The sequence below is a fragment of the Triticum urartu genome, chromosome 5A (assembly GCF_056163025.1).
Source record: "Triticum urartu cultivar PI428250 chromosome 5A, HENAU_Tu73, whole genome shotgun sequence".
In the NCBI taxonomy this organism is placed as follows: Eukaryota; Viridiplantae; Streptophyta; class Magnoliopsida; order Poales; family Poaceae; genus Triticum; species Triticum urartu.
This window is the reverse complement of record NC_141877.1, coordinates 109,513,328-109,529,247: the sequence shown is the minus strand read 5'-3', so window position 1 is coordinate 109,529,247 and position 15,920 is coordinate 109,513,328. Positions and strand designations below refer to the sequence as shown.

General features: G+C 44.6%; 1 protein-coding gene across 1 annotated transcript; it reads left to right on the top strand.

The window, feature by feature from the left end:
• Positions 1-13,263: 13,263 nt before the first annotated feature.
• LOC147970493 (uncharacterized) lies at positions 13,264-13,977 on the top strand. Its single transcript, XM_087523461.1, has one exon. The coding sequence runs from the start codon at positions 13,264-13,266 to the stop codon at positions 13,975-13,977; it is 714 nt and encodes a 237-aa protein (XP_087379587.1).
• Positions 13,978-15,920: the final 1,943 nt, after the last annotated feature.

Below are 15,920 nucleotides of genomic sequence, written 5' to 3'. Positions count from 1 at the left end.
CCGCAGCGCAAATGGTAGACACAACCGACGCTGAAAGCTTGCCGGAGCATCTCATGTATGTGGCCCGCGGCTCCTCGGCTTGGAGTTGGTTAAGGGACGTCACGGGTCAGCCCGAGCGCCCGCACAGCATCGAGACCTCCAGGATCAGGGACGTGAGCCGTCACGCCGCCCGTGCCTGCGGTCTATGCACCGCGATCAGCCGCCTCAGACAATTGTGCGGCGAATCATGTCATCAGCTGCGGCCCCAGAAGATCCCAACGGGAGCGGGAGGATTTACGTCCTCATTCTCGTTGTTCTTGGCGCTTCATCGTGGTGTCCTGCATGCTGTTCTACATCGTCGCCCAGAAAAGCGAGTACGGCATGTCGGGAGAGAAGCAGTACAATGTTTGCAACTGAGCATACACTTGTGATGCATTTTTCTGGTTTATAGGTGTACGTGCGTTATGATCTGATGGTATTGTTTTTTCGTGTTGTTTCTGTTCTTCAGTTACGGTTAGTGATATGGTTCGGGATTTAGCAAAAGGATATAGTTGCATACTAGGGCTCGCAAATAACATTTGGGGTCACACAAGGCCTTGGAATAATCCTTTATCTGCACTTCGGGTTTTTTTTACGCAGCCCCTGTTAGAATATCACTGTTATGTCTCGTTGTGCCTGGTGATTTATGTATAACTGAAATTATGAATGAACACAACTTGTCATATGTGAGTGCTTGCGATATTCTCAGGTTGCAGTTTCTCCAATGTTGAATGTTTAGTCTCTCCAGACTTCAGATTGCCTCCACTTTGACGAAGTCGAACCAGCAGTCGTCGCCCATTACCAGAACGGGCACCTCGCTCCCCTTCTCCCCTTCGGACTGCCGGCCTCCTTCTCCCCTTTGGACCGCCGGTAATTTACCTTGTTTTCTAGCTTCAATTATCAGTTTAAATCAGTTTATATATGCAAATATTCACCTCCTTTTTCAATTCTGGTCAGTTTAAAATATGGCTATTGAAGATCCATTTATACTTCCACATGGTTTTTAGAATCTGGATAAAATCACTGCAGTAATGTGATTCGTTCAGTAGCTGGTGTTTGGCACTTGGAAACAACGGAATAGAATTTTGTTGCTGAGGTAAGGTAAGGAAAAAATTATTTGCCCATTACTTTCTGTTTGTCTGGTTGTGGTAATGATCTATTTAAGCCCATTTCCTGTGGTTGTGAATTGTATTTACCTGCATGTCAAAATAGTATGATAAAATTTGTTTCAGACTTTGAGTGTACTAAAGTTCCGGATAATCAGAAGTTTTTATTGTTGGGGAACGTAGTAATTTCAAAAAAATTCTTACGTACATGCAAGATCATGGTGATGCATAGCAACGAGAGGGGGAGAGTGTGATCTAAGTATCCTTGTAGATCGACAATGAAAGCGTTAACTTGGTTGATGTAGTCGTACGTCTTCACTGCCCGACCGATCAAGCACCGAAACTACGGCACCTCCGAGTTCTAGCACACGTTCAGCTCGATGACGATCCCCGGACTCCGATCCAGCAAAGTGTCGGGGAAGAGTTCCGTCAGCACGACGGCGTGGTGACGATCTTGATGTACTACCGTCGCAGGGCTTCGCCTAAGCTCCGCTACAATATTATCGAGGACTATGGTGGAAGGGGGCACCGCACACGGCTAAGAATATGATCACGTGGATCAACTTGTGTGTAGGGTGCCCCCTGCCCCCGTATATAAAGGAGCAAGGGAGGAGGAGGCCGACCCTAGGAGGAGGGCGCGCCAAGGGGAGTCCTACTCCCACCGGGAGTAGGACTCCTTTCCTAGTCCAATTAGGAGAAGGGGGGAAAGGAGGGAAGTGGAGAAGGAAGGGAGAGGGGGGCCGCGCCCCAAACCCCTTGTCCAATTCGGACTGGGCTTGGGAGGGGCGCGCGCCACCTCCTGGCTCCTTCCCACTAAAGCCCATTAAGGCCCAATACTCTTCCCCGTATTCCCGTAACTCCCCGGTACTCCGAAAAATACCCAAATCACTCGGAACCTTTCCGATGTCCGAATATAGTCGTCCAATATATCGATTTTTATGTCTCGACCATTTCGAGACTCCTCGTCATGTCCCCGATCTTATCCGGGACTCCGAACTCCTTCGGTACATCAAAACTCATAAACTCATAATATAACTGTCATCGAAACCTTAAGCGTGCGGACCCTACGGGTTCGAGAATAATGTAGACATGACCGAGACACGTCTCCGGTCAATAACCAATAGCGGGACCTGGATGCCCATATTGGCTCCTACATATTCTACGAAGATCTTTATCGGTTAGACCGCATAACAACATACGTTGTTCCCTTTGTCATCGGTATGTTACTTGCCCGAGATTCGATCGTCGGTATCCTATACCTAACTCAATCTCGTTACCGGCAAGTCTCTTTACTCGTTCTGTAATACATCATCTCACAACTAACTAATTAGTTGCAATGCTTGCAAGGCTTATGTGATGTGCATTACCGAGAGGGCCCAAAGATACCTCTCCGACAATCGGAGTGACAAATCATAATCTCGAAATACGCCAACCCAACATGTACCTTTGGAGACACCTGTAGAGCACCTTTATAATCACCCAGTTACGTTGTGACGTTTGGTAGCACACAAAGTGTTCCTCTGGCAAACGGGAGTTGCATAATCTCATAGTTATAGGAACATGTATAAGTCATGAAGAAAGCAATAGCAACATACTAAACGATCGGGTGCTAAGCTAATGGAATGGGTCATGTCAATCAGATCATTCACCTAATGATGTGATCCCGTTAATCAAATAACAACTCTTTGTCCATGGTTAGGAAACATAACCATCTTTGATTAATGAGCTAGTCAAGTAGAGGCATACTAGTGACACTCTGTTTGTCTATGTATTCACACATGTATTATGTTTCCTGGTTAATACAATTCTAGCATGAATAATAAACATTTATCATGATATAAGGAAATAAATAATAACTTTATTATTGCCTCTAGGGCATATTTCCTTCAATCTCCCACTTGCCCTAGAGTCAATAATCTAGTTCACATCGCCATGTGATTTAACAGCAATAGTTCACATCACCATGTGATTAACACCCATAGTTCACATCGATATGTGACCAACACCCAAAGGGTTTACTAGAGTCAGTAATCTAGTTCATATCGCTATGTGATTAACACCCAAAGAGTACTAAGGTGTGATCATGTTTTGCTTGTGAGATAATTTTAGTCACCGGGTCTGTTATATTCAGATCCGTAAGTATTTTGCAAATATTTATGTCAACAATGCTCTGCACGGAGCTACTCTAGCTAATTGCTCCCACTTTCAATATGTATCTAGATTGAGACTTAGATTCATCTAGATTAGTGTCAAAACTTGCATCGGCGTAACCCTTTACGATGAACCTTTTTTCACTTCCATAATCGAGAAACATATCCTTATTCCACTAAGGATAATTTTGACCGCTGTCCAGTGATCTACTCCTAGATCACTATTGTACTCCCTTGCCAAACTCAGCGGTAGGGTATACAATAGATCTGGTACACAACATGGCATACTTTATAGAACCTATGACCAAGGCATAGGGAATGACATTCATTCTCTTTCTATCTTCTGCCGTGGTCGGGCTTTGAGTCTTACTCAATTTCACACCTTGTAACATAGGCAAGAAACTCTTTCTTTGACTGTTCCATTTTGAACTACTTCAATATCTTGTCAAGGTATGTATTTATTGAAAAAACTTATCAAGCGTCTTGATCTATCTCTATAGATCTTGATGCTCAATATGTAAGCAGCTTCACCGAGGTCTTTCTTTGAAAAACTCCTTTCAAACACTCCTTTATGCTTTGCAGAATAATTCTACATTATCTCTGATCATCAATATGTCATTCACATATACTTATCAGAAATGCTGTAGTGCTCCCACTCACTTTCTAGTAAATACAGGCTTCACCGCAAGTCTGTATAAAACTATATGCTTTGATCAACTTATCAAAGCGTATATTCCAACTCCGAGATGCTTGCACCAGTCCATAAATGGATCGCTGGAGCTTGCATATTTTGTTAGCACCTTTAGGATTGAAAAAACCTTCTTGTTACATCACATACAACTCTTCTTTAATAAATCCATTAAGGAATGCAGTTTTGTTTATCCATTTGCCAGATTTCATAAAATGCGGCAATTGCTAACATGATTCGGACAGACTTAAGCATAGATACGAGTGAGATACTCTCATCGTAGTCAACACCTTGAACTTGTCGAAAACCTTTTGCGACAATTCTAGCTTTGTAGATAGTAACACTACTATCAGCGTCCGTCTTCCTCTTGAAGATCCATTTATTCTCAATTGCTTGCCGATCATCGGGCAAGTCAACCAAAGTCCATACTTTGTTCTCATACATGGATCCCATCTTAGATTTCATGGCCTCAAGCCATTTTTGCGGAATCTGGGCTCACCATCGCTTCTTCATAGTTCGTAGGTTCATCATGGTCAAGTAGCATGACCTCCAGAACAGGATTACTGTACCACTTTGGTGCGGATCTCACTCTGGTTTACCTACGAGATTCGGTAGTAACTTGATCTGAAGTTACATGATCATCATCATTAGCTTCCTCACTAATTGGTGTAGTAGTCACAGGAACAGATTTCTGTGATGAATTACTTTCCAATAAGGGAGAAGGTACAATTACCTTATCAAGTTCTACTTTCCTCCCACTCACTTCTTTCGACAGAACCTCCTTCTCTAGAAAGGATCCATTCTTAGCAACGAATGTCTTGCCTTTGGATCTGTGATAGAAGGTGTACCCAATAGTAACTTTTTGGGTATCCTATGAAGACACACTTTTCCGATTTGGGTTTGAGCTTATCAGGATGGAACTTTTTCACATAAGCATTGCAACCCCAAACTTTAAGAAATGACAACTTTGGTTTCTTGCCAAACCACATTTCATACGGTGTCGTCTCAACAGATTTAGATGGTGCCCTTTTAACGTGAATGCAGCTGTCTCTAATGCATAACCCCAAAACGATAGTGGTAGATCGGTAAGAGACATCATAGATTGTACTATATCCAATAAAGTACGGTTATGACGTTCGGACACACCATTATGCTGTGGTGTTCCATGTGGCATGAGTTTGTGAAACTATTCCACATTGTTTTAATTGAAGACCAAACTCGTAACTCAAATATTTGTCTCCGCGATCAGATCGTAGAAACTTTATTTTCTTGTCACGATGATTTTCCACTTCACTCTGAAATTCTTTGAACTTTTCAAATGTTTCAGACTTATGTTTCATCAAGTAGATATACCCATATCTGCTCAAATCATCTGTGAAGTTCAGAAAATAACGATACTTGCCGTGAGCCTTAACACTCATCGGACCGCATACATCAGTATGTATTATTTCCAATAAGTCAGTTGCTCGCTCCGGAGAATGGAGTCTTAGTCATCTTGCCCATGAGGCATGGTTCGCAAGCATCAAGTGATTCATAGTCAAGTGATTCCAAAAATCCCATCAGCATGGAGTTTCTTCATGCGCTTTTACACCAATATGACCTAAACGGCAGTGCTACAAATAAGTTGCACTATCATTATTAACTTTGCATCTTTTGGTTTCAATATTATGATTATGTGTATCACTACGATCGAGATCCAACAAACTATTTTCATTGGGTGTGTAACCATATAAGGTTTTTATTCATGTAAACAGAACAACAATTTATTCTCTTACTTAAATGAATAATCGTATTACAATAAACATGATCAAATCATATTCATGCTTAACGCAAACACCAAATAACACTTATTCAGGTTCAACACTAATCTCAAAAGTATAGGGAGTGTGCGATGATGATCATATCAATCTTGGAACCACACATCGTCACTTCACCCTTAACTAGTCTCTGTTTATTCTGCAACTCCCGTTTCGAGTTACTAATCTTAGCAACTGAACTAGTATCAAATACTGAGGGGTTGCTATAAACACTAGTAAAGTACACATCAATAACATGTATATCAAATATACTTATGTTCACTTTGCCATCCTTCTTATCTGCCAATCACTTGGGGTAGTTCCGCTTCCAGTGACCAGTCCCTTTGTAGTAGAAACACTTAGTCTCAGGCTTAGGAACAGACTTGGGCTTCTTCACTTGAGCAGCAACTTGCTTGCTGTTCTTCTTGAAGTTCCCCTTCTTCCCTCTGCCCTTTTCTTGAAACTAGTGGTCTTGTCTACCATCAACACTTGATGTTTTTCTCGATTTCTACCTTCGTCAATTTCCGCATTACGAAGAGCTTGGGAATCGTTTCCGTTATCCCTTGCATATCATAGTTCATCACGAAGTTCTACTAACTTGGTGATGGTGACTAGAGAATTCTGTCAATCACTATCTTATCTGGAAGATTAACTCCCACTTGATTCAAGCGATTGTAGCACTCAGACAATCTGAGCACATGCTCACTAGTTGAGCGATTCTCCTCCATCTTTTAGCTATAGAACTTGTTGGAGACTTCATATCTCTCAACTCAGGTATTTGCTTGAAATATTAACTTCAACTCCTGGAACATCTCATATGCTCCATGACGTTCAAAACATCTTTGAAGTCCCGATTCTAAGCCATTAAGCATGGTGCACTAAACTATCAAGCAGTCATCATATTGAGCTAGCCAAACGTTCATAACGTCTGCATCTGCTCCTGCAATAGGTCCGTCACCTAGCGGTGCATCAAGGACATAATTCTTCTGTGCAGCAATGAGGATAAACCTCAGATCACGGATCCAATCCGCATCATTGCTACTAACATCTTTCAACACAATTTTCTCTAGGAACATATCAAAATAAACACAGAGAAGCAACAATGCGAGCTATTGATCTACAACATAATTTGCAAAATACTACCAGGACTAAGTTCATGATAAATTTAAGTTCAATTAATCATATTACTTAAGAACACCCACTTAGATAGACATCCCTCTAATCCTCTAAGTGATTACGTGATCCAAATCAACTAAACCATGTCCGATCATCACGTGAGATGGAGTAGTTTCATTGGTGAACATCACTATGTTGATCATATCTACTATATGATTCATGCTCGACCTTTCGGTCTCCGTGTTCCGAGGCCATATCTGTATATGCTTGGCTCGTCAAGTATAACCTGAGTATTCCGCGTGTGCAACTGTTTTGCACCCGTTGTATTTGAACGTAGAGCCTATCACACCCGATCATCACGTGGTGTCTCAGCACGAAGAACTTTCGCAACGGTGCACACTCAGGGAGAACACTTCTTGATAATTAGTGAGAGATCATCTTATAATGCTACCGTCAATCAAAGCAAGATAAGATGCATAAAAGATAAACATCACATGCAATCAATATAAGTGATATGATATGGCCATCATCATCTTGTGCTTGTGATCTCCATTCCCGAAGCATCGTCATGATCACCATCGTCATCGGCGCGACACCTTGATCTCCATCGTAGCATCGTTGTCGTCTCGCCAATCTTATGCTTCCACGACTATCGCTACCGCTTAGTGATAAAGTAAAGCGTTACAGCGCGATTGCATTGCATACAATAAAGCGACAACCATATGGCTCCTGCCAGTTGCCGATAACTCGGTTACAAAACATGATCATCTCATACAATAAAATTTAGCATCATGTCTTGACCATATCACATCACAACATGCCCTGCAAAAACAAGTTAGACGTCCTCTACTTTGTTGTTGCATGTTTTACGTGGCTGCTACGGGCTTAAGCAAGAACCAATCTTACCTACGCATCAAAACCACAACGATAGTTTGTCAAGTTGGTGCTGTTTTAACCTTCACAAGGACCGGGCGTAGCCACACTTGGTTCAACTAAAGTTGGAGAAACTGTCACCCGCAAGCCACCTATGTGCAAAGCACGTCGGGAGAACCGGTCTCGCGTAAGCGTACGCGTAATGTCGGTCCGGGCCGCTTCGTCCAACAATACCGCCGAACCAAAGTATGACATGCTGGTAAGCAGTATGACTTATATCGCCCACAACTCACTTGTGTTCAACTCGTGCATATAACATCAACATATAAAACCTAGGCTCGGATGCCACTGTTGGGGAACGTAGTAATTTCAAAAATTTCCTACGCACACGCAAGATCATGGTGCTGCATAGCAAAGAGAGGGGGAGAGTGTGATCTACGTACCCTTGTAGATCGACAACGGAAGCGTTAACTTGGTTGATGTAGTCGTACGTCTTCACGGCCCGACCGATCAAGCACCGAAACTACGGCACCTCCGAGTTCTAGCACACGTTCAGCTCGATGACGATCCCCGGACTCCGATCCAGCAAAGTGTCGGGGAAGAGTTCCGTCAGCACGACGGCGTGGTGACGATCTTGATGTACTACCGTCGCAGGGCTTCGCCTAAGCTCCGCTACAATATTATCGAGGACTATGGTGGAAGGGGGCACCGCACACGGCTAAGAATATGATCACGTGGATCAACTTGTGTGTAGGGTGCCTCCTGCCCCCGTATATAAAGGAGCAAGGGAGGAGGAGGCCGACCCTAGGAGGAGGGCGCGCCAAGGGGAGTCGGAGTAGGACTCCTTCTTTCCTAGTCCAATTAGGAGAAGGGGGGAAAGGAGGGAAGTGGAGAAGGAAGGGAGAGGGGGGCCGCGCCCCAAACCCCTTATCCAATTCGGACTGGGCTTGGGAGGGGGGCGCGCCACCTCCTGGCTCCTTCCCACTAAAGCCCATTAAGGCCCAATACTCTTCCCCGTATTCCCGTAACTCCCCGGTACTCCGAAAAATACCCGAATCACTCGGAACCTTTCCGATGTCCGAATATAGTCATCCAATATATCGATCTTTATGTCTCGACCATTTCGAGACTCCTCGTCATGTCCCCGATCTCATCTAGGACTCCGAACTCCTTCGGTACATCAAAACTCATAAACTCATAATATAACTGTCATCGAAACCTTAAGCGTGCGGACCCTACGGGTTCGAGAATAATGTAGACATGACCAAGACACGTCTCCGGTCAATAACCAATAGCGGGACCTGGATGCCCATATTGGCTCCTACATATTCTACGAAGATCTTTATCGGTTAGACCGCATAACAACATACGTTGTTCCCTTTGTCATCGGTATGTTACTTGCCCGAGATTCGATCGTCGGTATCCTATACCTAGCTCAATCTCGTTACTGGCAAGTCTCTTTACTCGTTCTGTAATACATCATCTCACAACTAACTCATTAGTTGCAATGCTTGCAAGGCTTATGTGATGTGCATTACCGAGAGGGCCCAGAGATACCTCTCCGACAATCGGAGTGACAAATCCTAATCTCGAAATACGCCAACCCAACATGTACCTTTGGAGACACCTGTAGAGCACCTTTATAATCACCTAGTTACGTTGTGACGTTTGGTAGCACACAAAGTGTTCCTCTGGTAAACGGGAGTTGCATAATCTCATAGTCATAGGAACATGTATAAGTCATGAAGAAAGCAATAGCAACATACTAAACGATCGGGTGCTAAGCTAATGGAATGGGTCATGTCAATCAGATCATTCACCTAATGATGTGATCCCGTTAATCAAATAACAACTCTTTGTCCATGGTTAGGAAACATAACCATTTTTGATTAACGAGCTAGTCAAGTAGAGGCATACTAGTGACACTCTGTTTGTCTATGTATTCACACATGTATTATGTTTCCTGGTTAATACAATTCTAGCATGAATAATAAACATTTATCATGATATAAGGAAATAAATAATAACTTTATTATTGCCTCTAGGGCATATTTCCTTCATTTATCACATCATGTAACGATGTAAAACCCAGAAAAATTCAGACTGTATGCATCATTTGTTGTAAAGCCATTACACAGCGCCACCCAGGAGGATCTCAAATGCTCTTAGAGAAACTTAACATAAGTAGGTTAACTGGTTTTTCCTTCTCTTTGGTTTGCATCGCTATGTTTTTATCCATGAAGCGTTCAGTACCCTATATCTTTACAAGGAAGGAAGCTAGGCCAGTGTGTTTTGTAATGACATTTAGTTGTATAGGCAACCTGCTTGCATAGTATATTCCAACCTCTTTTTAACTTGCCTTCAATGAACAAACGTGATGATACCCAAATTAGTTTTAGGATGACACTACTAGGAGAAACCTTTCGAGATGTACCATTGAAAAGATATCATGTGCCGTTTTAATCTATTATATAGTGCAGAAATACAAATATTCATTCAAGAACAATGTTTTTGAACTTTTCTGGTACTCTCAAGTGAGGTATCTTTTGTGGTCTTGCTGATATACATAAACCATAACCATATTTTGTATGATTCTTGGTATCCCTGGAGTGAAAGACAGTGACTGCATAATGAAGTTTAAATCATATTTCATATGTTTGTTTCGGTTATAACCTTTTCTTTTATTTGCTTCTAGGATCAGTTTGGAATCAGCCTTCTAGATAAGAATAACTGAAAAATGATGTATAATATTTGGTGTGTAATTTTAGTGTGAAAATGGGCTTAAGTTATTTGAATACTATTGTATAAAATGTACTTTTTTAACCGCCTTTACGAATGAGGAAAAAATATAGTCCCAAGCATTTTGAAGTGAGATCAGCTCTTGTCGTTTCGTTCATTTTTCAGTTTCTTTTGCCACATGGTTTTGTTAAGCAAAACTATTCAACAAGGACTTCTGTATTTAAACCTTAGTTTAGCTCAGCTGGTTACTTCTATTCGGAGCTTTACTAACTGTTGAAAGTGTTACACTTTCAATTAACACTTTATTTTTGTATTGTCCATTTGTATTTAACCCTTCACAATTTTTGATTCTTGGATCGCTTCTGCTGTAATACTATTTGTGCTATACTTTCAATTAGCTGTTTTGAAATTCTGAGCTTTCTATCATATTTTTTGAGTTATCCATGTTGTACCCAATGTATGTCGAATGAACATGGCATGCTGTGTGAGAGAGGGATGGAAATTGCAATTCTTCAGTGTCATATATTTAGAAAATCGCATCTCCAATGTCTGGTCAGGATTGAGGCTCCTTTATCTTTTTTTTCTCATTTGTTATAAGCTGAACATTTGTGCTTTTAAAACACATATGATCTAGAATAATTTAGATGCACACCCATTTGTGTCAGGGATACATCCATGTTTAAGGACATAATAAACTCATCTGTAAATAGAAACGCAGTAAGTAGTCATACTCAGGAACCTAAAAAGAAAAGAGAATAAAACAAAATTCCCCGAGAAAGGTCGTGTAGCCCAGGACAAAATAAGGTGCAGCTTTGGGTAGCGTTAACCATGCCAAATTAGTAGGACGACCACTTACTGGTGACTGATGGAGCCACCTGGAACCAGGCCCGCATGTCAGTGCCTGAACGGCACGCGCCCGTACGTCAGGGGAGTTATCTCCAACGTAGCATGGGCACATGCTTCTTCAATGTTAAGGATGACCACCGTGGTCGCCCCCATATCCAGAACTGCTGCTGCCGGGGATAGTTGTCGTGGCTACGTCTGCCTAGCTAGAAGACAAGGTTTAGTGTGGTGCTTGAGGAGGTCCTTCGCTGACAGGCAAGGCGCTCATGGACATTCCACCACTGATGTCCTTGCGGTTTGCTTCCGTCATATTTCTTAAGCAAAAGAGTCGTCTTTACTATCGTAATATTGTTTCCTTGCCTAATATTTTGAATTGTGCTTAACCTTATATTATTTTTGCAGTCATGTTTACTTGTGATGGTATTAAGATTCTGATAATGTCCATTTTACCCCGCTGGCATATGTGCGCTTTTAGAAGCATTGACTTGATAGTGGAAAGGAATGATGCGTTTTGGGTTATATTGTTTCATCAATGGATTTAGGGAGAGGGAAAAGGTGTGAACATATGTATGTATATGTAACTCATTGCTGTTCATAAATCTGAAGAACGATCAACGGCAACCCAGAACAATGAAAATGAAATCGTGAAGTTAAATTCCTTGACTATGTACACAAATGCTTAAGTACATTACAAAGTACTCTAGATGACTCAACTTTGTACTAACTTTAGTATAAAGTTGAGTCATCTATTTTGGAACGGAGGGAGTATACTTTTCTTAATTATAGCTTTTCTGATACCTCAAGCACAAATTCGTTTGTAATATTTTTAACTTTTATGATTGGATATTTTATCTATACTCCTCGCAAAAAAGAATATTTTATCTATAAACGTGAGTTTTCACGTGCACGCTTAGTAGTTTCAAAAGAAAGAGGCGAAGTATCAGGTGAAAATAGGTTTTCGGTGAAAATAGGTTTTCAGTGAAAATCTGAAAATTCTCACGTGGTCCATCGGATCTATAATAAGCGGCTCCGATCAAAGGTGGGATTCTCACGACCCACTTAAATGAAATTAGTGGATAACCTCCTGTTCTCTTAGTGATTATATAACGAATATCATGTGGGGACGCCATGACGGTTTCGAGACATCCAGAGGCCGCTAGGCACCACGTCAGAGCTCTCATCGGCAAGGAGAGCTCCCGAGGATCTGAGGCGAGGACGCCGCCCTGGGGGAAGGCAACGATATCCACGGCATCCGCCCCGGTAGCTTCACCGACAACGCAGACCATGTGGCGGGGGAGTGGGACTGCGTAGGTGACGCGCACGCGGCAGACTAGCCGCAGCCCGCAAGGATGAAGTCGAGCGGCGTGGTGCTACCAGCGCATCCGTCTGGTGAGCCGCGTCCGTCACAGTTGCGGCCGGATGCAGGCTGCCCCCATGCTTTGTTTTTCTCTGAAAAATTGCACCTCAACTTTACAATTCTATGAAGAAACGTCCAGCACAACCTCTATTATTTCAGAAAATGTACCTGACATGCCTAAGCTTGTGCATTGAGATTTGTTGTCTTGTTAGTGTTGGAGTTATGCAACTCTATAGTTTTCACAGTGATTGTTCGATGGTGATGAGCAAACTGAAAATCGTAAGTATCTCGTTGTAGATTGTGTCATGAGCTTGTTATAATATATAACCGTATTATATTTGTATAGATATACGGTTGTATATGTGTAGTCCTTGTATAGGTGTCCTTGTATTGCACGATACGAACTCTGCCTTATAACCTCTATATAATGATCAATACAAGGCACCACAACGTGTGGTTTTCCCTATCTTACATGATATCACGCCTAAAACCCTACCCCTAGCCTGCGTCGCCCTCCTCCTTCCGCCGCCACCAAAGCCACCACTCATCCCGCCGACGCGCCCACACCGCCGCCACCATGTCGCAACCCGACGCGGACGCGACGAACAAGGTGCTGGTCGCGGCCAAGGAACGCCAGGATGCCGAGGCCGCCAAGGCCAAGCTGCCTCTTGCGACCGTCGCCGATTGGTCCGGGACGAGCGCGGGGTCCTTCTCCCTGACCTCGCTGCATGCCCAGGCCGTCGGCCTGCACTCCATCAAGGGACATGTCCCTGTCGAGCTCACGTTTGACACCGGCGTTCATCGTCAGTGGCGCACCTTCTTTCGCGCCGCCTGTCGCAAGTACGCCCTCCTAGATCACCTCGACATCGACGCCCCCATTGCGCCGACACCGGAGTGGTCTCTCCTTGACACCACTATCATCTCTTGGCTCTATGGGTCTGTCTCACTCAGCATCCTCGACGGCGTCATGATGCTTGGTGACGATCCTCTCGTCGTTGAGCTCTGGAACAACATCAACGGTCTCTTCAACGACCACAATATCAATCGTCAGCTCCACCTCACGGCCGAGCTCGACGATGTCAAGATGGGAGAGATGAGCATGGCCGACTATCTTCAGAAGGTCAAGTCTCTCTTCGATGGGCTTGCGGATCTTGGCTCCCCTGTTGATGACGCCGAGATGGTGGTCCACTGCCTCAACGGCCTCTCCGAGCAATACAAGTCCGCCGCTGACCTGACCTTCCTCATTCCCAGCATGTCCTTCGCGCAGTGTCGCTCTTTGCTCGCGCTCTAGGACATGAAGCGCAAAAATCGCCGCGCCCGTAACGTGGACACGACCCTCTTCACCAACGCCGGCACCCCTGCCAAGGGCTCTGGAAAAGGAAAGATGAAGAAGAAGGCCGCCACTAGAGTCGCCAAGGAGATCTCTGTAACACCCCGTATGTAACTTGCCATATTTGTATTCCAACTCTTGCCATTTTCGGCACCAAGTTATGTTATTTCCTCGTTGTCGGGTTTTTGTCTTTGTGTGCTTTTGTCTTTGTCATGCATCTCATATCATGTCATCATGTGCATTGCATTTGCATACGTGTTCGTCTCATGCATTCGAGCTTTTTCCCCGTTGTCCGTTTTGCATTCCGGCGCTCCTATGTCCTCCGATGTCCCCTTTTACCTCTTTTCGTGTGCGGGTGTTAAACGTTCTCGGATTGGACCGAGACTAGCAAAGCGGTCTTGATTTACTACCGGTAGACCGTCTGTCAAGTTTCATGCCTTTTGGACTTTGTTTGACACTCCAATGGTTAACCGAGGGACCGAAAAGGCCTCGTGTGTGTTGCAGCCCAACACCTCTCCAAAGTGGCCCAAAAACCCACCTAAACCTCCTCCATCTTCTAGATCGTTCGATCACGATCGCGTGGCCGAAAACTGTGCTCAATTTGGAGCCTCCTAGCTCCTCCTACCTATAAAAAGCTCCCTCTCCCCCAAAAATCCGGATGAAACCCTAGCAAAATCGCCCCACCGCCACCGGACACGTCCGACCGCCGCCGGACGAATCCCGCCGCCGCACCCAGCCTACCAGCGCCTGCCACGTCATCCCGCCGACCCGCCGCCGCCCGAGGCCCGCGGAGCTCGAACCGGGCCCCCGCGGCCCATCCCGCCATCGCCGCCGCACGGGCGCCGCCCGCCCGCGGTTGCCCGCCTCGCCGACGCCGGGTCCCCCTCATCTCGCGCCGGCCGGCGACCTCGCCTCGCTGCCGCCTCGACGTCGCCGGCACCGCCCGCCGTCCCGTTGCTCCGGCGCCGCCCAGCTCCGGCCGGCCCCTCCCCCGCCTCCGGCCACCGGATCCAAGATCGGCGACCCCCCTCCGGCGAGCTCCCTCCAAGTCCGGCGACCTCGAACAGTGATTCTGGCCATCCTCGAAGTCCGTGCTCCGGCAAGATCCCGATCCAGATCTACAGTGAACCCTAACATCGGTTGACTTTTGCCTCCGCTTCAGTAATTTTTGCATATGTTCACCGCATCATAACTCTGCAACCGTGGCTCCGTTTTGGGCGCGTAGCATATCAAATTGTTCGTCTCGACGAGTACTCCATCTATATCCCCAACACCTGATTGCATAACCGAAAAGGTTCGGGCGTTTCATAGGTGGGAATTCATGTAGCTCTAGTATTTTCTTCCGCGGATATTTGGTTTGTGATTGGGTAATCCTCACCAAGTATTTGTTCTTGTCCGTACCTTGTTGTTTTTATTCTTATACCTCTATCTAAGTGGCTTCTCAATTTATGGAAGTGTGGCCATTTCATTTGGAATGCATTCATTCATTTTGTTCGAATGTTAAGACTATATGTTGCAATTTCGGTCCATTTGATTCAGCTTGAATATATGTCTGTCAAGATGCTAACGGATGTCACCCTCTTCAGGATGGCTCCTCCAACGCGTCAGAATCCTAAACCGCCACCACCACCTCCACCTCCGGAGGCATGGCAAGAAGTGATGGCCGCTACCAATGCAAACACGCAGATGCTCATGCAACTCTTGCAAGAGCGCAACCAAGGAAATCATGGCCATGGCAACTTTCAGAATCAGTTTGCTACACTCAACCAGTTCCTCGCTAACCAGCCAAAGACCTTCAGTAACTGTGTCGAGGCAACAGACGCTGATGATTGGTTCGTGGATATCCGCAAGCATTTCGGGTGCAGCAACGTCAGGCCTAAGGACTTTGTCAAGTTTGCTTCGTT

Bases quoted from the DNA above. Each gene is read 5' to 3' on its own strand.
- LOC147970493 (XM_087523461.1), top strand. From the start codon at position 13,264: ATGTCGCAACCCGACGCGGACGCGACGAACAAGGTGCTGGTCGCGGCC.